We start from the raw sequence: 23,658 nt of genomic DNA, 5'->3' as shown, positions 1-23,658 counted from the left end.
TTGTTGTACTTTGAAGATAATCTCGACTCGAGTTTTTGTAATTGTCTTTATGCAAGGGAGGAAGGTGCTAGGGTTTGAGTCCTTGTGTAAGAAAGACCTAGGGTTTGTGGCAAAGAAATCCCATAGAAGACTTGAAGGTTGGAAAATTCAATGAGGAAGTGGATCAAACTTATTAAAGTAGAATGATTGTTATATTTAATCTGGTGAGCTGGGTGGATTTGGAGGGATATTCAGGAGTACAGAAGGTCATATCATGGATGGTATGGGAGGCTACGCGAATGTATGGCATCCTATGGTCCTCTTTATTAGCTTGTAATGGCATTTGTTGCCTGTGATGCAATTTAGAAGAAACAAAAATAGAGCTTATTTTACACTCCTATTTCTATATGTTTGACAATGTTTGAGCTAATTAGATGTTCAGTGCTTTGAATCCATAATCTTTTGGACAGAAAGGTTCCCTGTTTTGATTATAAGTTTGTATGCAAGGGCATGGGAACAGATCAACCATTCAGTGATGTGAGAAAGAATGGATCCTTCTGCATATGTTACTGAAATATCATCTAGAATGTACAGTAAATGCTTATCTATGCATCGATACTACCACTGTCACGAGTCTTAATTGCTTTTATGGAGTTATCCTCAGAAAAATATTTGATACTTCTCCAATTGATCCCTGTGCCTATCAGTATCTGAAAGTCCAAGTGATTTTGAGTGATAGAGGTACATACTGCCAAAGTAAACAAATTGCAGCATTGACATTATCTACCAGCGATTCTAAATGGCATCTTAATAACTTCTTCAGATGAATATTTTGACCATTTTGTTTGCTATAATAACGTCCTTCTCATTTTTCTAATTCAGCTAAATTTTAAGTACACAAGCAGTTTTCAGGGATTCCTCTTTCTGTTAATTGCTTATCCCAAATTCATTGTTTATTATTCTCAGAATCATGCAATTAGGAAGGCGGATATGGAGAATAGGACAGTGCAAACACTCTATCCTGCATCACATGTCAATCAAGGACATGGTATATGGGAATTCATAGACAGGTTAATGAAGAGACTGCATTTAAAAAAATTGGATGGCAATGATTCTGAAGGGGAGCAAATAAGTGGACTTCGATTTCCGTGGCATCTTGAGATCACAGGGGAGAATGATCTCGTCATTGCTAACCATGGGTAAGTAAACATATGGCATTCCACAACACTTAAAATTTTATATAATCTTTAAATCTTGGATCGAATGGTAACAATCAGTTTTTAATTTTTAAGTTAATGGCATATCAATGGGAGTTTCACTTAGGTGTACATCTTTATACATTTTGATGGTTGAAGTTTGAACTAAAAACTGTTTTTTTCTTGCCCAACATTCATATGTTAATTTAAACACTGTTGCTTTAAAATGCAAATTTGTTTGTATAGAAAAATAAGGATAAGTTAGTCCAAGGGGTTAGCTCAACTAGTAGTTATCACTGTTCTTGGGCATCTGGCTAGTTCTGTGCCACGGTGCCCAATTTGAATCCCCTTAGGTTGTTGAAGAATGCAATCATATTTATTCTTGAGTCAAAGAATGAAAAATATATTATTATTATTATTATTATTATTATTATTATTATTATTATGAATTATTAAAGCATGGATTTCATGCTTGGGTTTTCATGTTTTAGGTCAATGTCCCCATTGAGAACTTCTAGAATTTATTCTGAATCATTAGAGTCATTGTCCGTTTAAAGAGAACCTTCTTGGGTTTTTGAATCATGTAAAAAGTTTATTATTAAGTCAAATTAGGTATTTGTCACCTCCACACCAAGTTGGCCTCAATCTAGGCAATTCGACCTCACCTAAAGCCTATATATACAAGCAATTCGATTTCATTTGGAGATATCAACTCAAGAAGTTCGATCTCCATCAAAGAGGTTCAGAAAAGTGAGAAGTTGAAGGTGAAGAAAGACGAAATACAAGTCGAAGGTTTTGGGCTATCTCTTTCTCTCTCTTATGCGAAGTTACTAGGCTAGTTGCTAGATCGAAGTTTTACCGCTGGAAGGGTCGAAGTTTTGAAAGTGTTGGGTCGAAGTTTCTGCTGCTGGAAGGTCGTGTTACCCACCATTTTGTGGGTAATATCCCGAGGAGAAAATTTTCTCCAAGATGGTCCTCAAGCCGACAAGCAACAACCCCTTGCATCCACCAGCTAGCTCATTGTGCCATTTTCTCCGTGACTTGAGCCAGCGATGTGGTCCCTCGCCCATCTGCCATGATTGTATGTTTGAAGGTGGACCTCCTGAATCTAAAGGTATGCCTTGTCATTTGGAAATTAAGTATTATAGTTTTGCTTATCATGGACACTTCTGGGCATGGATTAATGGGAGGATTTGGCGGAAAGAATGGGCTAGGTCTGTGCTTTTGTCCCCTCGACCCCTTTTAGGAATTAACCTTGGATTTTAGTGTTGTGAGACCTCTTTTATTGACCATTTGGTTCTATGGATGGTATTTTACGGGAAACCCCGATTTTGGTTGTGTGGTCCCGCTCCTTCATCCGCTTATATTACCCTCTTTCCAATCATTTTTACCCCATTCATCATTTCTCTCACCTGGGTCCACATAAGGTTAGGATGCCCCTTCCCCTTGCCCACACCTTGGGTCATGGCCTGGAATGAATCCCGAAGGTTGATGCAGTTAAAAAGAAAGATAAAAGCATATATGGCCACATTCAACAGGAAAATGTACCACAAAATGCAAAACATGGCCAGGACAAACACATTTAGCACGTAGGCAAAAGCTAATACATGAGCTCTACCCCATTATCATGGCCATAACCCTGGTTGCTACAGGTTCTATGAGCCTTCTTCATCATATAGGAACCCATGATTGTCCCAAACCTTGGTGGGCGATGAACTGCCCAACTTTAAAATGGGGAATTCATTGCTATATCTTATACATCATGCTCTAACCCCTTGAGCCTTGAGCAGTGAATCAAAGAAAATCATGAAAAGGAAAAAGGAATATAAAAAACGGTGGAAAGATCAAGGACATGGCACCTCATGTACAACGATTTCTCCCTCCAACACACTATAAAGCCAAGTGTGGGCTTCCCTCTTATTAGCTACCCTTGCACCCCAGCATGTGACCCAAGGCTGCCCTTTCTTAGTCCCTACTCCATTCACCTATCTGTCACATGCCACCACCTCTTGAAGGATGTGCCTTGACTATATTACCCCCTTTAGAAGTAGAAACCACCTAATGGGATTATTGGTTAATCCCATTTGGAGTTTAGGAGACATTGGCACATCCTGAAGCCCATTATGAAAGGGCAGGCCATTATAAAGTCCCATCTATGGTCCATGATTAGGTAAGCTCATTTACTTGATTTCTTTAATGATTTGTTATACTGGAAGGCTAGGGGAATGCATTGGATCTTATGCAGGATTGCAGATGGTTTCCATCTTGGGTTTGGTCTCGCTATACGAGGTCTTAATCCTCTAGAGGGCTACATTGGCACATGTAGGGTGAGCTAATAGAGCCATGGGCCTCCACAACAACAGATTTCACTCCATGGATCCCCACAACCATTCAGAGATTGCTCATGGTTCACTTATTGGACGAGGAGGATGCACTTGATCCATCATGCCTAACTGGCCCCAGATCTACACCATACACTTGGCAGATGATCCAGGACTTGCACGATGATGTGGCATCACCTACACCATCATCCTAGCCGTTGCAGGCGATCTACAGACATCTTCAATTTGTTTGGAGACCCATGAGGACACTTGTGTGCCCCAGATGTCATTTAGAGGAGCACAGGTTATTACAAGGGGCCACTCCCTTGTCCACTAGTTTTGAGGGTCCTTCTCTTCATTATGGCACCCATGGACCTCATTAGGCCTCTTAGAGGGCCATACAACATGCATAGATTATTATCTGACCTCTTGAGAGGCTTACTTTTCATTTATGAGCTAGTTTGGTGGGCTTGTCTACAAAAGCTGAATTATTAGAACATTATTTTATTTTTGGGGCTTATGTAGACCAAGAAGGCTAATTCGAACTCCTAAGTTGTATATAAATACAAGTGAGGTGAGATCATTACTCATCATCACTTTGGTTTTGGATCTCTTTTCTCTCTTTTGAGATTTTCTCACTTTTTCTAAGGATGAATTGGAGTTTTATGGATGAGTTTTCATGTGTGGATATTGGTCTATCTTCTCTTGGAGCTTCTTTATTATCAATTGTGAATGGTTGGATATACTCTATTACATGTAAGTACGCACTTTTTGATGTTATTCTTGTTTACTTTTGTCATATATGTTGGATGGGGATTTTCGCTATTCTAGTGCTAATTGCTGCATGTATTTATTGCTTAATATTGTGGAATTTGTTTCTATTATAGCATTTCTCCAATTTATGGACCATGTAATGTGAGTGAAATCTCCTAGGGGTAAAATTTGACCTTGACAAGCCATTCCTCTTGCACATCGAAGTATAAAAGCTGCCAGGTTGCTTCTTCTTGACCTAGAAGGCAAATGAAGTGATTTTAAGGCCTCCTTGACTGGGAACCAAGAAATCCTACTCTTACTCAACATAGACTCCATTCTCCCAAAGATTAAGGCACTGATCTACCAATGGTGATCTCTAAAATCCATATTTTTTCATATCCTTCTGGGACTAACCACATTGGGGTGACTATGACATCATTTTCTTTGCAAGCTAGCCATCAAAAAAATTCGATCTCCTAGGGTCTCCTGTGCTAGCCTTTCCTCTGGCCCTCCAATTTTGAAGCCATTCCGACAGTGGAGTTGGAAGAAAAGTCAAGACCTAGCTCCAGGATCAAAATTTTCCTCGCCATCCCCAAGGCTAGTGCCTCATAGGGTCAAAACAACATCATTGAGTGAAAAGTTAAAACACTTTCTTTGATCCTTTCCCCACCTTGTCTAGGGTGAGAATATTATTGATTGTTTCATACTTTCCTCGTACACTAGACTGGGTCCACTTGGCCCCATGTGGCCCCTCTCCTTCAAAGGACTATTCTTCAAGAACCATCCAGGATACCAATTCTAACAAGAATTTTAGGTTTTGGGGAACTCCTTCACAAAGTCTATTCTCATACACCTAACCCCCAAAATCCTCTCTTCATTTCCTTAGAATCTATACTACCTTGCTTAGTGAGCAAGTCAGCTCCATCTTTCAAACTTTCCTGGGAAAGGGTTAGTTTGGGACGTGGGTCACTCATATCCATTGAATTATCATTAATTAGTGACTCCAATACATATCACATCTCCTCCCATCGGTGAAAGTCCATAAATAGAAGTGAGCTTTAGCTGAGGTGACAGTGGGCTAAGTCTCCATTTGTTGCCCTTGGCCTAACATCTGCCCTTTAGGGATCCCCTTAGGTCCCCTAGTTGTTTGAATGGTAACAGGTCGAAATTATGGATTTGTTGGGTCGAAGTGTCGCTGCTGCAAGGGCGAAGATCTAGGTCGAAGTTGCTAGAAGGAGAGGTTGACTTGGTGGTTGGAGGAGGTCTGTGTCTAGGTCGAAGAGTCTTGGATTATCTCATCTTAACTACTGAAGGAAGAAGTTTGACTGGGTTTTCCCCTAGATAGGGGTTTTGCCCTGGCAGAGTGCCTACATCTTGTGTCTCTTGTTCTTGTGATCTTCATACATATAATTTGGTAATTGCTTGATGAAAGATAATATAACAAAGATATAAAAGAAGCCAATATAATTCACAAGTAATTATCAAGAAAGAGAAATCTAACCCTAATTCTACTAGCCTTGATTTCTCAACATGGTATTAGAGCTAAGGTCAGGGAAGATTGGAGATCACTCTATTGGCTTGAAGGAAAGGATTACTCCCTCTATGATAAGATACTTGGAAATGGGGCTCAACATTGTAGGAAGCTGGATCAAAAGTGTCATCTAGAACTTATTCAACAAAGTCAAAGACAGAGGGTTTTTTGCTGCACTCACAAGTTCACTCAATGATGACAATGCATGGACTATTGATAGTGGAGCTTAAAGGAACATGACAGGAGATAGCAAACAACTTCATACTATTTCAAAAGAACAATCTTCTCATGCAGTGGAATTGGGAGACAACAAAAGCTATGTTGTTAAAGGTCAGGGATAAACTTATTTAATGTTGGACAATGGGGCAAAGCTACATCTCAACAATATACTATATGTTTCAAGTTTGAAAAAGAATTTTCTTTTAACTTCTTGCTTAGAAGATAAAGGTGATAGAGTTGCCTTTGTAGATGGAAAGGTTTTGACTTGGGGTAAAGATTCAAGCATTGATAAAGCTAGAGTCATTGGAATTCATGAAGGAAGTTTATATAGAGTATTAACACCATCTCCTCAAGCCCTAGTTCACATGGAAATCAATCCCATTGAACTATGGCATAGAAGATATGGTCATTTACATTACAAGGTTATTCCCTCTCTCAACAAATTGGTAAATGGCATTCCCAATATTAAAGAAGATCGTGAAGGAATATGCAAGGGATGTGCCTTAGGAAAGAATACAAGAAAACCATTTACAAGCAGTGAAACAAGGTCTAAAGAAATATTGGACCTTATCCATTCAGATTTATGTGGGCCTATGTTTCACAAATCACTTGGAGGTCATCTCTATTATGTAACCTTCATTGATGATCACTCTAGAAAGACATGGCTCTATCTACTCAAAACAAAGGATGAAGTATTTGAAAAATTCAAGGAATTCAAGTCTGAAGTAGAGACCTTAACCGAAAGAAGAATAAAGACTTTAAGATCCGATAATGGTGGAGAATACACTTCAAAAGAAATAATTGCATATTGCAAAGAAGCAGGAATTAAGAGGGAGCTCATTGTTCCCTACAATCTCGAACAAAATGGAGTTGCAAAAAGGAAGAATAGAACACTTGAAGAATGTATTCGAACAATGATCTTTGATCAAGACATTCCAAAATTTCTATGGGGAGAAGCTGCAATGACTGCAGTACTACAGGACCGAAAACTAGAACTACAGGAGGCTGAGAGGTGAAGGAGGAAGCAAAAGCGCCGCAAGAACTTGATCCCCAGCCTAGTCTTGCCTCCTATTACAATCTACTTGAGGGAGGCAAAATAATCCCACAGAAATTTGCAATCCCACTGTTTTTTGAATTGGAGAAAGAAAGAGTGAGAACACATAGGTGGATGTAGATAGCCAAATCCAAAGGGGTTGAGGATGTTGGCCATATGGAAAACAAACTCAGGGAAATGGGCAGAGAATTGAGTGCTCTCCGGGACAGAGAAGCCATCACAAGAAGCCACCTGGAAAATGAGAATGAAATCCTAAGGAGGCAGCTGCAAGAGAAAGAGACTCAGCTGGCATACATGGTCGGCTTCTCCATGGAGGCATTACAATGCAGAACACCAGCCAAATCTTATGGCCTCTATCTGAAGGACCAATGGCTTTAGTTCCAAATAAAGACTTTGGCACAAAGAGGCACAATGCCTTTCCAAGACTATAGGCAGTTCATGGACGTGTGTGACCAGAACACCTCGGAGGATAAAGAAAAAATGCCAGAGTTCTACCTACACAACATGGCCCTCACAGACATGAATGTGTGGGACCCCAATGCCAAGTTAGGGGACCTGCAACTAATGGCCATGACCTCATGGATGAACCATGAAGAATTGAGGGCAGCAGAAATAAAAAGATTGATAATAAAAGAGCAAAATGAGCCATTAATGTTAAGAGTTGAGCCATCAGATCCTATGGCACTCATCAGCACACACAACCTACTTGCCAATGACCCTCAGATTGCCCCCAAATATCTAACCAATCAGGCACAAGCCATTGCACACTTTAAAGATATGCAAAGGCTACTTGGGGATGATTGTGTGCATGCATGCATGAGAAGATAGAACACCTTACCTCATAGTTTGCAGATCAGGGAATACCATTCCCCCATGAGGCTGAAGGAGGCACTGAAAAGAGTGCCAATATACAAGCGCTCCATGCAAAGGTTGAAGGTCAATTGGATTGGCCTCAAACTGAGTCCCCCACTCCTATTAGGCATGCTAGAAGGCAAGAGAGAAAAAGAAGAAGAGGAGCAGTGGAGTGACATAGAAAGGAAGTCAGGGTTTTATGGCCAACATGAGTAGACCACATCAGAAGCTTGGGATGCTAGGGAGGCCACCAGGGCCATAAAAGATGAGGAGATTGACTAAGTTGCTCAGAGGATGAGAAACACCTTCAGTAAGGGGGTGATGATGAGCCTCATAAATGGGTAATTATATGGGTTCATTTTACCTCCTAACCTAGTCAAATCAACCATTCTCTTAGCTTATTGTATGATTTTCTGATTATATTTATGCTTATAGAGTGAGTTGAGTTAGTTATGATGCCATGTGGTCTAACATGTGTTTAATGCAGATTACTGATGAATTTCGAGGTCAAAGTCAAGGATCCAATGGTCAAATGGAAACAATAACTCGAAGTAGACAAAGGAAAGGACTTATAGGAGGGAATCCCCTCATTTATTACTCCTCACTTTGAATTCCCCTTCATTCAACTCAGAGTACAAGCAGCCGAATCATGCATTAGAGGGCAATTGAGCAAGTGGAGGATGACTGATAGTTATCTCGAGTTTTGAGAGCCAAGCTTCCCTGATTTTAAGGAAGTTGTTGGTAGCTTCACATGTATAAGTAGAGAGGCCTAGGACCTCATTAGGGTCAGATTTTTTGCTTATGTAAACTCTGCTCAAATTTCGAGCTTATTATTTTGTGACAGTTTCATATAACTTGCTATTTTTTTTTATAATGAAGATGGAATCCTTTTTGAGCTAGCACTGAGTTACCTCAGAGAGCTGAAGCTCTTGGGTTAGGGCCCAATCCAAGCAGCCAAACTTCTCTTCACTTGTATTTGTATGCGTACTTCAACTTGTAGATCAATTTGTTGTTAGATGTATTTCTTTCATGGTTAAGAATAGGTTGTTTTTGATGATTTAGTAGTTTGCTTCCATTTGTGCTTTCTGAAGTAGGTTGAGTAGCGATCAGAAAATATTCAAAAGGCTAGCAATAGTGCCTTGGCCTCTCTTCCTCCCTCTGGGACCATGATTTGAGGCAAAGACCCTCTTGCTGCCCCAAAAACACAAATTTTCCTCATTCATAGGACTTCTAGTGTTTGCAGCTTTTTAATAGGTTAATAGTCCAGTTTTGCTTTGCTTCAGATCTTCCTTGTCATGTTCACTTCTTGATTTGCAATAGTCCTCTTTCATGCTTTCCTTGCTTGCAACATTTCTCAGCATTTCCTTTCATAGATCATAGTTTAGACCATTTTTATGCAAAACTCTGTTTTTCCTAAATGCACTCATCTCATTGGTTGCTTGATCTTCTTGGTTAACTGTCAGTTCCTTTGCAGCAGATCTCTTCCAGTAGTAGGCCAGCTTAACAACAGTCACATCCTCCATTTGATCCAGGCCCTATAGGTCTTCCCAACCCTCACCTCAATTCTGCCCTAATTTCCTTCATTTTTCATAGGACTTCTTCCTCTCTCCTTGAGCAAGCCCAATCATCTTTCTCTCTCCTGATGGTTCATGGTAGACCATAGGCGCCCTAACACCTCCTTCCAACCTTCATCCACCTTTTCCACCCACTCTCACACCCTCAAAACAACGGAAATTGCTATCGGCCTCCTGCTGTAGGCCTCCTGTAGTTTCCATGTGTCCTCCTGTAGTTTTTTCTTTAGGTTTTCTTTTGAAGGTTGAGTGTGGGAAAGACTCCAGAAAGCCACCTAAGACCTCCTAGGACCCATCCACACCATCTTCTTTCCTTCCAAGCTCCAAAACCACCCTTTACCGCCACTTATTCATTGCCACACTCACGCACAATGCATGTTAAATTCACATAAAAATCCAAAAATATGTTTTTTTCTTATTTACTTCCAGAAATAGCATGGTTAAATGTTGTTTGCTTTCTTGAGTAGATAATGGGATTGCTCTCATGGTTTTCATAGTGTTTATTGGGAAAAGTAGAATTAGCTTGTTAATTAGGGTTTACTAGGTCTTGCTTTACATTCCAGTCTTTTTCCTTTCTGCAATTAGAATAGCTTTTGTAGAGTAATCATTCTTTCTTTCATCACACATAGAGCTTCCTCTGAGATCTATAGAAGTTGGCTTGAGCTCCTAGTGATTTTGCATCGGCTAACCAAGTGACAACTTGTAGTAAGAGCTAGTACTTGTGCATACAACACTGACGCTTCCAAATTTGTTACGAACTATCGGGTTGATAAAAGTAAAGTTGGCAGCCCAGGAGTTGCAGCATTCTTGTTGCAATAATGGCGCTCACCACTAAAGATAGCCTATGGGACAGACTGCTTCTTCATCTACTTGATGTATTTGGCCCTTTTCTGTGAAGCTTCAAAATAAATGCTCCCAACTTCTAAACGAACCCCTTGCTAAATAGATTATACCAAGAGATAGATGCCAGCATATCTGCATAACTTTCCCTATTGTCTTTGAAGACCTCACATTCTAAAATGAAATGTTTTTTTGTTTCCACTTTTTCAGAAGAACAAAAAATGCATACTCTTTCTTCCCACACTTCTTTTGGCCTTTTCTTGTGCCCTGCTTCACAACGGAGTTGATGAGAATTAGTCCCTTAACTGAGCAATAAGAATTTTGGCTCTCCAAGAGATATTGGCCTCTATGTATGCTTTTGGTTGATGATTATGAGTGGGATTAAACACTTCAATATAATACTTTTTCTTTCTTCCTAGCTCCTTATCCCAAGTACGCTAGTGGAACTTTTCCATAACAAAAGCGTTTATCTCTTTGTTGTTTATAGGACATGTGTTCAAGCAAATACCCCATTTACTAAACCATTTGCTATTTTGCTACATCCAATTTATTTTCTCTTGCACAATCTGTTATTAAAGACAACCTTAGGCCATCTACCCTCTTCCATTTGTTCAATTTTTTTAAAGTACCTTATATCTCGCACCATAACAATTGCTTCAATAGGAGAAGTCCATGTTTCACTTAACAAGATAGCACAAGGAACTGCACTTTTAATCTTGAATTTGTTGTAATCAAACGCTTCTGAATTTTCTCAATTTGTCTGCACTGCATGTCGGATGTACTGCTGGCCCATAGTTCAGAACCATAGAGAATCACTAGAAGCTCAAAAAGAGTTTGAGTGGTTTTCCAGTCCCATAACTCTGCCTCTCTACACCTATTTTGAAAAGCATAAAATGCTTTACAACCCCCCAAAGTTGTTTTCTTTCTACAACCATTCTAGCTTAGAATTTTGTTGAAATCAATTCCGAGGTATTTGTAATCTGCAACTTCTTCCAGAATGTTGCCTTCAAAGTAGAACTTATGCTGGTTATGTTTTCTTTTCTTAGAGAAAACCACTACTTTCGTTTTGCTGATATTGACTTGCATCCCCACACTTCTACAAAAATGCTCAAGGGATAGTAAGTTCTCTTGCAAACCAAGAGTCGATTTAGCAATCAAAATAAGGTCATTTGCATGCAAAAGAAACCTTATAACGAACTTGCCCAAATAGATACCATCACCCCCTTGCGAATTTAACCACTCTTCAAGCTTGTCCATATATAAACCAAAAAGGGTAGGAGATAGTGAGCAACGAAAGTAGTGTTTTTCTCTAAGAAAAGAAAACATAACCAACATAAGTTCTACTTTGAAGGCAACATTCTGGAAGAAGTTGCGGATTACAAATACCTCGGAATTGACTTCAACAATAATCTAAGCTGGAATGGTTGTAGAAAGAAAATAATTTTGGGGGCTTGGAAAGCATTTTATGCTTTTCAAAATAGGTGTAGAGAGACAGAGTTATGGGACTGGGAAACCACTCAAACTTTTTTTGGGCTTCTAGTGATTTCAGTGATTCTCTATGGTTGTGAACTATGGGCCAGTGGTACATCCGACATGTAGTGGAGACAAATTGAGAAAATTCAAAAGCGTTTGATCACAAATAAATTCAAGATTAAAAGTGCAGTTCCTTATGTTATCTTGTTAAGTGAAACAGGGACTGCTCCTATTGAAACAATTGCTATGGTGCAAGTCATAAAGATTTAAAAAAAATTGAGCAAATGGAAGAGGGTAGATGGACTAAAAGGTTGTGTTTAATGAGAAATTGTGCAAGAGCAAAAAACCTAGATGCAACAAAATAACAAATGGTTTAGTAAATGGGGTATTTGCTTGAATGCGTGTCCCATAAACTGCAAAGAGATAAAAGTTTTTGTTATGGATAGTTCCACAAGTGTACTTGTGATAAGGAGCTAGGAAGAAAGAAAAAATACTACATTGAAGTGTTTAATCCCACTCATAGTCATCAACCAAAAGCATACATAGAGGGCAATATCTTTTGGAGAGCCAAAATTATTATTGCTCAGTTAAGGACTATTTCTTATCAACTCCGTTTGAAACATGGCACTGGAAAGGGCCAAAAGAAGTGTGGGAGGAAAGAGTATGCATTTTTTGTTTTTTTCGGAAAATGTTGGAGCAATCAGTGAGTAAACTAAATAGACATGCAACAACAGATCAAACACATCACAAAAGAGACCCAGGGTTTAACGTGGTTCACCCAACCATTCTGGGCTACGTCCACCAAACATAGGCATCGACAATGTTATTATCAAAAATAGGAGATTACATTACAATTCAGTTCCTCACAAACTCTCACGCACACTACCCAATCCGTTTGGACACCTGTTTTATAGCAAAGAGGATCTAACTGCGTCATAAATCCTCCTATAGCAAATATAGGATGCATTAACTCACTCCCAACAAAATAGAGCTAATATAGCAACCAAATCAGATTGTTGTCACCTACTGAGATTTTTGCCTATTTTATTAAAACAGAAAATCTCAACAATCTCCACCTTGACAACAATTAGCCTGATGCCCTGTTTCTTTATTATTTATTTTTTCTGCAAGCCAAGAGAAGCCAAACACCAACGCAACTTCTCCAACAAAACTGGTTTCGTGAACATGTCTGCACAGTTTTCCTTTGTATGCACCTTTTCAAGAGAGACTCCCCTTTCAGTGATACCTGTCTTACAAAATGGTACTTAATTGGAATATGCTTTGATTTACTATGATAGGCCGGATTCTTGGCCAAATGTATTGCACTTTGACTATCACAAAGTAACTTGATGTTGTCCTGTAACTTACCAAACTCACCAAGCAAACCTTTTAGCCAAACCGCCTCTTTGCAAGCATGCGAAGCAGCGATGTATTCTGCTTCAGTAGTGGATAAAGCAACAATGTTTTGTAGCTTTGACATCCAACTAATAGCTCCACCTGCAAGAGTAAAGACATACCCTGAAGTTGACCTTCTCTTATCCAAGTCACCTGCAAAATCATAATCAACATACCCGCAAACAGATTCACTACTCTTATTGTAAGTAATACAATAACTACTTGTGCCTCTCAAATACCGAAGCACCCATTTCACTGCTTACCAGTGTTCTTTACCCGGATTTGCCATATACCTGCTGACAACCCCAACTGCATGTGAAATATCTAGTCGAGTACAAACCATCGCATACATCAAACATCCTACTACATTGGCATATGGAATTCGAGACATAAAATCCTTTTCTTCATCTGTATTAGGACATAAACTGGAAGAAAGCTTAAAATGAGAAGCTAAAGGGACTGTCACAGGCTTCACATTGTTCATACCAAACCTCACAAGTATTTTCTCAATATACTTTTGTTGTGATAGCCACAACTTACCATTGCTCCTGTCTCTGAAAATCTCCATGCCCAAAATCTGTCTTGCTGCTCCTAGATCTTTCATATCAAACGTCCTTGCCATCTGAGTCTTCAACCTGTTGATTTCTTCAATGCTTTTGCTTGCTAAAAGCATATCGTCAACATACAACACTAAGATAATGAACATGCCATTACTTAACTGCTTAAAGTAAACACAATGATTATATTCACTTCTTATATATTTTTGACTCAACATGAAAGAATCAAATTTCTTGTACCACTGTCGAGGCGACTGCTTCAGACCATACAATGACTTCTTGAGCCTGCAGACAAATTTCTTATTGCGATGCTGAACAAACCCTTCTGGTTGTTCCATATAAATTTCCTCATCTAAATCACCATGTAAAAACGCAGTCTTAACATCTAGTTGCTGTAATTCTAAATCAAGCAAAGCAACTAACGCTAACACAATTCTAATTGAAACAATTTGAACAACTGGTGAAAATATCTCATGGAAGTCTATGCCAGCTTTCTGAGAAAATCCTTTTGCAACCAGCCTTGCTTTGTATCTGTCCTCTGAATCATTCACACCCCGTTTCACCTTGAAAACCCATTTACATCCCACAGTTTTCCTGCCTTTCGGAAGTTCAACCAGATCCCATGTGCCATTCTTACCTAAGGCCATCATTTCTTCCTTCATGGCTGCTTTCCATTTGTCACTCTTTGAACCTTCTACAGCTTCCTGATAACACAAAGGTTCATCATCATTAGCGGTCAAAGCAACTGAAGTAACATAATCATCATACCTTCTCGGAGGGCATTTGATTCTTGTAGACCTCCTTAAGGATGTTTCTGGTGCTTCCACAATTGGCTGACTACCATCTGTAGGAACTTCTTCATGATCACCATCTGAGACCTGTTCATGACCTACATCTGAACCCTGTTCATAATCTGATTCTGAAACCTGTTCATGACTAGAATCTGAACTATGGTCATCATGACTATCATCAGAGGTGCTGTCAAACTGAATGTGCTGGAAATCAGATACATCATCCTGTTTCAATTTATTATCTACATCTAACTGTACAAGAGAGGATTCATCAAACTTTACATCTCTGTTGATGATGATTTTGCGGGTAGTAGGATCCCACAATCTAAATCCCTTTGTTCCATCACCATACCCAACAAAGATATACCTTTTCGATTTCGGATCTAATTTAGTTCGCTGATGTTTAGGCACTAGAGCATATGCATCACAACCAAACACTCTGAGTTTAGAATAGTCACAAGGGTGACCTTTCCATACCTCTTGAGGAATCTTGCAGCCTATCGCCGTTGAGGGAGATCAGTTTATCACATAACAAGTTGTTGCCAATGCTTCCGTCCACAACTCCTTTTGCAACCTGGCGTTACTCAGCATACTCCTTGCTCTCTCTAGAAGAGTCCTATTCATGCGTTCAACAACTCCATTTTGCTGAGGAGTATAAACCGTGGTCTTATGTCTCTCGATCCCTGCATCTTTGCAATAGTTGTCAAACTCCTTGGAAGTACACTCACCACCATTGTCAATTCTTAAACATTTTATTGTTCTACCAGTGTTGTTTTCTACCAATGCTCTAAACTGGTTGAAAACTGAAAAAACATCAGACTTCCTTTTCAACATGTAGACCCACACTTTCCTAGAAAAGTCATCAATAAACGATACAAAATATGACGAGCCACCATATGAGGTTATAAGGGCTGGACCCCAAACATCTGAATGGATATAGTCAAGTATTCCTTTACTAGTGTGTTTGCCTGTTTTAAACTTTTGTTTACTTTGTTTTCCAAACAGACAATGCTTACAGAAATCTAACTTTCCAGACTTTAGATTTGGAAGTAACTTGTGATCAGCCAAAATTTTTAACCCTCACTCGCTTATATGGCCCAACCTCTAATGCCATAGGCGAATGGAACTATTGTCATGTTCAGACACCGTAGACACATGAACTGACCCTGTTCTTCCTTCTAACTAAAACAGATTTCCTACTTTCTTAGCTTTCATTACTAGTAAAATACTTTTGTAAATTTTCATTACTCCACCTTGAATGACAGTTTTATATCCATTTGTATCAAGTGCCCCTAGTGAAATTAGATTTTTTCTTAAATCTGGTACATGTCTTACATTAGTTAACATTTTGGTTGTCCCATCAAACATTTGCAGCTGTATACTCCCTATTCCCACAATATTAGATGTGACATCATTACCCATGTACACGACTCCATCATTCACTGATCTATATGTCTTAAACCAGTCTCTATGAATACACATATGGTTTGATGCACCGGAATCTAACACCAATGTTGATCATGATTTGACAAATTAACTGATAAGACTTCGTCGCTCATACCTGAACCAGATGCTGAACTTGTATCAGTCGTGTTCGCTTCCTTCTTTTCTGTCGATGAAGCTTCTTTATAAGTTTGTTGTCGCTTCCAGCAATCCTTCTTCAAATGCCCTGATTTGCCGCAGAACCAGCGCTTTACTTTACTCTTCTTCCCCTTGGACTTTGAACGCGAATCGTTGCGCTTACCAGAGCGTCTTTCTCTAGAACGTGTTAAGTTATGGTATGTTCTATGCTTATAACAGTTTACTTCTTTTTCTTATTATATTCCACTGATTAGCAATCACATGTACATAAAGTAAAGTGCAGATAGAACATTAAACGATTGACAGAAAACAAGCCAAGACAAGAGACACAAGATGTGGCGGCTAGCCAGGGACAAACCCCACAATGTGTGGGGAAACCCTTTGATCAAATCTTCTTTTATTTTCAATAATTCAGCAGAGAGAAATAGTACAATAAATCTGACCATATCTCACAAACCGACAGTCGGATTGACTTCATTCCACTACCAAAAGTTTCGGCTTCCAAAGGAGGTTCAGATGAACCTACAACGCAGTTCAGATGAGGAGATCTTCTAGGCCACGCAAGTCAATCTTTACTTCTGCAGTTGCAGCTTCAGTTTCAGCGGTTTCCGGCTTCAAACTAGGGCAGTCGATATCTTGCAAACCGTTCGTCTGATTGACTTCATTCCACCACCAAAAGTTGCGGCTTTCAAAGGAGGTTCAGATGAACCTACAGCGCAGTTCCAAAGAGGAGATCTTCTAGGCCACGCAAGTCAATCTTTACTTCTGCAGTTGCAGCTTCAGTTTCAACAGTTTCCGGCTTCAAAATAGGGCAGTCGATATCTTGCAAACCGTTCGTCGGGTTGACTTCATTCCACCACCAAAAGTTGCGGCTTTCAAAGGAGGTTCAGATGACCCTACAGCGTAGTTCCAAAGAGGAGATCTTCTAGGCCACGCAAGTCAATCTTTACTTCTACAGTTGCAGCTTCAGTTTCAGTAGTTTCCGGCTTCAAACTAGGGCAGTCGAAATCTTGCAAATCGTTCGTCGGATTGACTTCATTCCACCACCAAAAGTTGCGGCTTTCAAAGGAGGTTCAGATGAACCTACAGCGCAGTTCCAAAGAGGAGATCTTCTAGGCCACGCAAGTCAATCTTTACTTCTGCAGTTGTAGCTTCAGTTTCAGCAGTTTCCGGCTTCAAACTAGGGCAGTGGATATCTTGCAAACCGTTCGTCGGATTGACTTCATTCCTCCACCAAAAGTTACGGCTTTCAAAGGAGGTTCAGATGAACCTACAGCGTAGTTCGAAAGAGGAGATCTTCTAGGCCACACAAGTCAATCATTACTTCTGCAGTTGCAGCTTCAAATTCAACAGCTTCCGACTTCACATATGTGAGAGAGAGAGACCCATTTCAGCGCAGTAGAGAAGAGATTCATATCTGCGCAGTAGAGAGAGAGAGATGTGATGAGATGAGTGAGGCTAAATGAAGAAAATTCCTCTTATATTTATACACAACGTTGGTGGGTGAATAGATGCGACTGTTGGGCTTCTGAGCCTACATGAGTTGTAGGTCGGCTTGATAATAATTCCATAATCAAAATAAATTCATATCTCCATGAATACTTATCGGAATTAGATGATCTTTATATCAATCTTACACCTCTCGACGAGAGGAATCTAATAAAAATATTATTAGCCATGAATAAGATGACCCACATGAAGTTTTGCCCTGGCCAATTTTAACACTCCCTCTCAACCATGGAGAACTTCATCTGCAATCTGTCTATCGGTCGTTACTATTCATCCATCAAATGCACTGCCTTGTACAGCCTGACCCTTGCCCTGCTCTGCTCTATTTTTCCTGTTCTGCTTTGTCTTGTTCTGCCCTGCACTGATCTGTACTGTTTTGTTCTGTTCTGCTCTGCTCTTGCATTGTTCTGTTCTACTCTGCTTTTGTCCGAATTATGAAGAAGAAGAAATGATCGAGGATGTATCATACTGACTCAAAGTCTGTCTCAGAGTATGTACCACTGGTCCCAGACCAGTCTCAACCAACCCAAAGTCAGTGTCATAGTGAGTAAAACTCCAATGGTCCCAGACCAATATCATCCTCCACTGACTCAAAGTCAATCTCAAAGTATGTACCACTGATCCCAGACCAGTCTCAACCGACCCGAAGTCAGCGTCATAGTATGGTACAACTCCTACCACTGGTCCTAGACCAGTATCATTGATCCCAGATCAATGGAGGTCATCCTAGCGTAGGGAGTATGGTAGTTACAACGATGCGTCCATCGGTATTACTATGGTCCCTAACTTCATTTCCCTGCTCATTGATCAGATGAGAGGTACTTCCCATGAGTCCCAGACTGGATGCCTCGACAGGAGAACTAATCAATCCTGTCCTCACAAGAGAACACATCAATCCATGCCGCCATGGAGAACACATCAATCCAGGCTGCCATGGAGAACACATCAATCCAGGCCTCACAGGAGAACACATCAATCCAGCTACAATCACCATGGAGAACACATCAATCCAGGCCTCACTGGAGAACTAATCATCCTGCTACACAGGAGAGCGAATCATCCTGTTCCACAAGAGAGCGAATCATCTTGTCCCACAAGGGAGCGAATCATCTTGTTCCACAAGAGAGCGAATCATCTTGTTCCAGTGCGCACCACCAGGGGAGGGTGAGTCACCCTGTGGTCGTATGTTGCTCCAGTAAGAACCACAAGCCCTCAGAGCTCCCAGAGCTCAATGTATGCAACATGCAGGACCCTTGTACAAGGGTTTCTTGATGACTCCAAGTCGTTTGGGAAAATCACAAATTAGATCTTTCCTCAAGGCTTTGACAAGGTGTATCAACCTGTACATCATCTTAATGCGATGGAGCCTCCTTGCTCATCAACTTACCATATCCCAGATGATGTCTATCTGCTGGAGCAATCGACGAATACGGGTTCCTCAATAATCGAATCCCACCTCTGGTTGTTATAGAGAATCACAATGGTATCCAATGTAAATCCAAACAGCTCACTGAAGAGCTTTCGCAACCAGACTGCCTCACACGAGGTCATGCTAGCAACAGCATATCCTGCTTCAGCGGTGCTCAAAGTCACTAACTTCTGCTTCCTGCTCATCCAGGATATCGAAGCAGATCCCAAGGTGAAACAGCACTCGGAAGTGCTCTTACAGTCCACCACACTGCCTGCCCAATCAGCATCAGTATATCCAAGTAGTCTCACATCTTCGACAGTGTATCTTAACCCATTGTGCCACGAAGATATTTTAGAAGATTCTTGGCATCAATCCAGTGAGGCTCAACCAAATATGAGCTCACAATGCTAACTGCAAAACATATGTTTGGATGGAGGTTCACCAAGAACATCAACGCGAATGAGTTTATGAAACTCAGAGGCATTTCTTAAAATCTGGTCTGACATCACTACCATATAACTTTTAAAAGTTAAGATCCTCGAGGTAGTCACAGGCTTGCAGTCCATCATACCAAATCTTTCCAATATCTTTACCACATATTTTCCTTGAGATAGGAAAATTTCCCTTGGCTTCTGCCACACTTCAAGTCCTTGGTCCTTCATTTCAAATTCAGAAGCCATCTCCCTCTTACATTTGTGAATGAGAGGGTTTGAACCTGTAGAAAGAGGTCATCCACATGCAACACCAGTATGATAGGCTTTTCATCTTCAACCTTAAAGTAAAGGTTAGGATCAGCTTCACTCCTAGTGAATCCCAACTTCATCAAGTAGCTATCGATCCTCTCATACCATGCTCGGGGTGCTTGCTTCAGCCCATAGAGAGCCTTCTTCAACCTGCACACATGAGATTTTCAATCATAAATCTCAAATCCTTCGGGTTGCTCCACGTAGACCTCTTCTTTGATCAAACCGTGCAAGAACGCAGTCTTGACATCCATCTGATGTAGGTTCCATCCTTGTGAAGTCACAAGGGCTATGATCAAGCGGATGGTCGTATATCTGGCAACAGCTGCAAATATCATAGTCTATACCTTCCTTTTGGGATAAACCAGAAGCAACAAAATGAACCTTATACTTTTCCATACTTCCATTTGCTGCAAGCTTTATCTTGTAAAGCCATTTTGAAGTAACAATTGTCTTGTCCAGTGTCTAGGAACTACTTCCCAGACATCATTTTCCATAATAGACTCATATTCTATGGTCATAGCACCCTTCCATAGTTAATGCTTGACGACATCTGAGAATGATGAAGGCTCATTTTGTATGATCGTGCTCATGATGGTCAGGTATCCCTGATACTTGTTAAGTTTCTTAATTTGACGGAAGGTTCCTCAGGGTGCAGCATGTCCTTCAGAATCATCAAGTATCCCCCTAAGCCATGAAGGCCTCTTCCTAGAAGAGGAAGGCTCATGTGGATGAGAATCAATCAGATCCATGGGTTCTTCTACATCAGGCATTGATTCATCATCCTTTTCTTTCAGTTCCCTGGTGTCGGCTTCTTGAGAGCTCCTCAAAGTCAGAAGATTGTTCACCTTGCGGTGAACTTTTCTTCAAGAGTCTTGGAACCCAATGCTTGATGAGGGCATCGATTTTGTACATATACGGCGGTGATTGTAGTTTTAGCCCATAGAAACTTTAGAAGTCTTTGATCATGTAGCATGGCCCGGACAACTTCCATCATCGTGCAGTTCTTCCTTCCCACCACACCATTCTGCTCAGGAGTATGTGGTGTAGTAGTCTCCCTCTTAATGCCAACCTCAGGTATGCCTGAGTGAACCAACTGTAATATATCGGAGGTCTTGCTTTGGCTTGAGGGGAATGGTCCCCTTTTGAGCTTTCCTTCGGCACATCCCGGACATACACCTTCTTTCTCTACTTGGAATTCGGGCATCCCTGTTACCATCTGTCTTACATCAGGTAGAGCTTTGTAATGAAGGTGGGAAAACCTCCGATGCCAAAGTTCGGACTAAAGAGTTGTGTCACAAGACATGACACCTAGTGGACTTCCATCGACCTGATATAATGAATCAACACTAAACCCAAGAGTAAAGGAATCTTTGTCATTATTTTTCAATATACATACCTTGCCATTGTTGAAGGTTACCTTGTAGCCTCTGTCTTCCATTGCCAAGATGGACACTAAGTTCCTTTTGAGGTCAGGTGCATTTAATACATCCTGGACTTTCTAGCCTTCCTGAATGGTTGTCCTCTTCCTCGATCTCCAGCTCTCCTCTTACCTTTGTTGTTGAATTTGTCATTCCTTTGATTTGCCATCAGAGGGATTTTGATCATCGTCCCAGTGTGAGTCCTTTCTTCTCTTTGCATGAGAAGAAAAGGCAGCAGGAGGACCTTTAGGCATGGGCATTTCTTGCACTTCTACCCTTGTTTGTTCTTGAATGCATCTAGCCATTAATTCCTCGAAACTAGGAATTACATTATTGTTCAGAAGAGTAGTCCTGAACACATACCATTCAGATGGTAATCCTCCGAGAGTTGTGAGTGCCATTTCTCTGTCAGTAATGGTTTCCCCAATAGATAGGAGATCATTCTTGATCTCGGTGATTCTTAAGAAGTATGCTTGCATACTTTCATCTTTACCCTTCTTGATTTCCCTCAACTTATTTCTAAGAAACAAAACTTGATTTGCATCATTAACTTTAAATAAACTCACCAGTCTGTCATAGATTTCCTTGGAGGTGTCTAGATCAGAGATGTAGGCCACCAAGTGCTTGTCGATAGAGTCCCGGATGATTTTCTTTGTTTTGACTTCTCCATTTTTCCATTTGTTCCAGGCAGCAACAGATGCATTTGATGAAGGCTCAACAATATTGCCTCTTACATGGTCCAGCACTCCTTAATCTTCTAGGGTTAGATCAATAGACATCTTCCATCCGTGATAGTCAGCGTTCTCACGGAGCTTGTCTTCAGCAGGAAAGAGTGTTGAGGACCCCATAGTTCTTTTAGGATAGCCTTGCCAATCTTCTCTTCAATGATTGCTCTTGCTCTTGCTCGGGCTTTGTCTTCACCTCTGATACCATGTTAAGTTATGGTATGTTCTATGCTTATAACAGTTTATTTCTTTTTCTTATTATATTCCACCGATTAGCAATCACATGTACATAAAGTAAAGTGTAGATAGAACATTAAACGATCGACAGAAAACAAGCCAAGACAAGAGACACAAGATGTGGCGGCTAGCCAGGGACAAACCCCACAATGTGTGGGGAAACCCTTTGATCAAATCTTCTTTTATCTTCAATAATTCAGCAGAGAGAAATAGTACAATAAATCTGATTCATATCAGCAGTAGCAAACCCTAGATCAGTAGCATCAGCATTAGCGGCTTCATTATCAAACTAGGGCAGACCATATCTCACAAACCGACAGTCGGATTGACTTCATTCCACCACCAAAAGTTTCGGCTTCCAGAGGAGTTTCAGATGAACCTACAACGCAGTTCAGATGAGGAGATCTTCTAGGCCACGCAAGTCAATCTTTACTTCTGCAGTTGCAGCTTCAGTTTCAGCAGTTTCCAGCTTCAAACTAGGGCAGTCGATATCTTGCAAACCGTTCATCGGATTGACTTCATTCCACCACCAAAAGTTGCGGCTTTCAAAGGAGGTGCAGATGAACCTACAACGCAGTTCCAAAAAGGAGATCTTCTAGGCCACGCAAGTCAATCTTTACTTCTGCTGTTGCAGCTTCAGTTTCAGCAGTTTCCGGCTTCAAACTAGGGCAGTCGATATCTTGCAAACCGTTCGTCGGATTGACTTCGTTCCACCACCAAAAGTTGCGGCTTTCAAAGGAGGTTCAGATGAACCTACAGCGCAGTTCCAAAGAGGAGATCTTCTAGGCCATGCAAGTCAATATTTACTTCTGCAGTTGCAGCTTCAAATTCAACAGCTTCCGGCTTCACATATGTGAGAGAGAGAGACCCATTTCAGCGCAGTAGAGAAGAGACTCATATCTGCGTAGTAGAGAGAGAGAGATGTGATGAGATGAGTGAGTCTAAATGAGGAAAATTCCTCTTATATTTATACACAACGTTGGTGGGTGAATAGATGCGATTGTTGGGCTTCTGAGCCTACATGAGTTGTAGGTCGGCTTGATAATAATTCCATAATCAAAATAAATTCATATCTCCATGAATACTTATCGGAATTGGATGATCTTTATATCAATCCTACACCTCTCGACGAGAGGAATCTAATAAAAATATTATTAGCCATGAATAAGATGACCCACATGAAGTTTTGCCCTGGTTGCCAATTTTAACAGAACGACCTCTAGCCATCTTTGCCTCTGATGTAGAGGTGTCAGCATTCGACCGCAACCTAGTCTCCTCGGACAACAAAGCTCCGACGACATCATCAAATTCAATGGTTTCGGATGAACTAAGACTTATAGAAGTAACAAAATGATCCCACGACTCAGGCAACGAGCACAATAAAGTTATGGCTTTATCCTCGGCTTCAAATTTTACTTCTATGCTTTCTAATTGTACCATTAGAGTATTAAAAACATTCAAATGATCAGTAATGGAAGTACCTTCCTTCATTCGCAAAC

The 23,658-nt window shown here is 40.5% G+C and overlaps 1 protein-coding gene across 2 annotated transcripts in view; it reads left to right on the top strand.

Moving 5' to 3' along the window:
* LOC149196398 (uncharacterized) overlaps window positions 1–23,658 on the top strand; it is a 395,336-nt gene that overhangs the window by 349,964 nt on the left and 21,714 nt on the right. For both annotated transcript variants that reach the window (XM_089405544.1, XM_089405545.1), the window contains exon 10: window positions 946–1,178. In XM_089405544.1, the coding sequence (XP_089261670.1) occupies window positions 946–1,178 (233 nt within the window). The remainder of the gene's footprint in view (window positions 1–945; window positions 1,179–23,658) is intronic.

Source organism: Pinus tabuliformis, chromosome 2_2, assembly GCF_031772625.1.
Source record: "Pinus tabuliformis cultivar Carrire ecotype Pingquan chromosome 2_2, CPIR1, whole genome shotgun sequence".
Lineage (NCBI taxonomy): Eukaryota > Viridiplantae > Streptophyta > Pinopsida > Pinales > Pinaceae > Pinus > Pinus tabuliformis.
The sequence above is the reverse complement of the archived record's forward strand: the minus strand, read 5'-3'. Positions and strand labels throughout refer to the sequence as shown.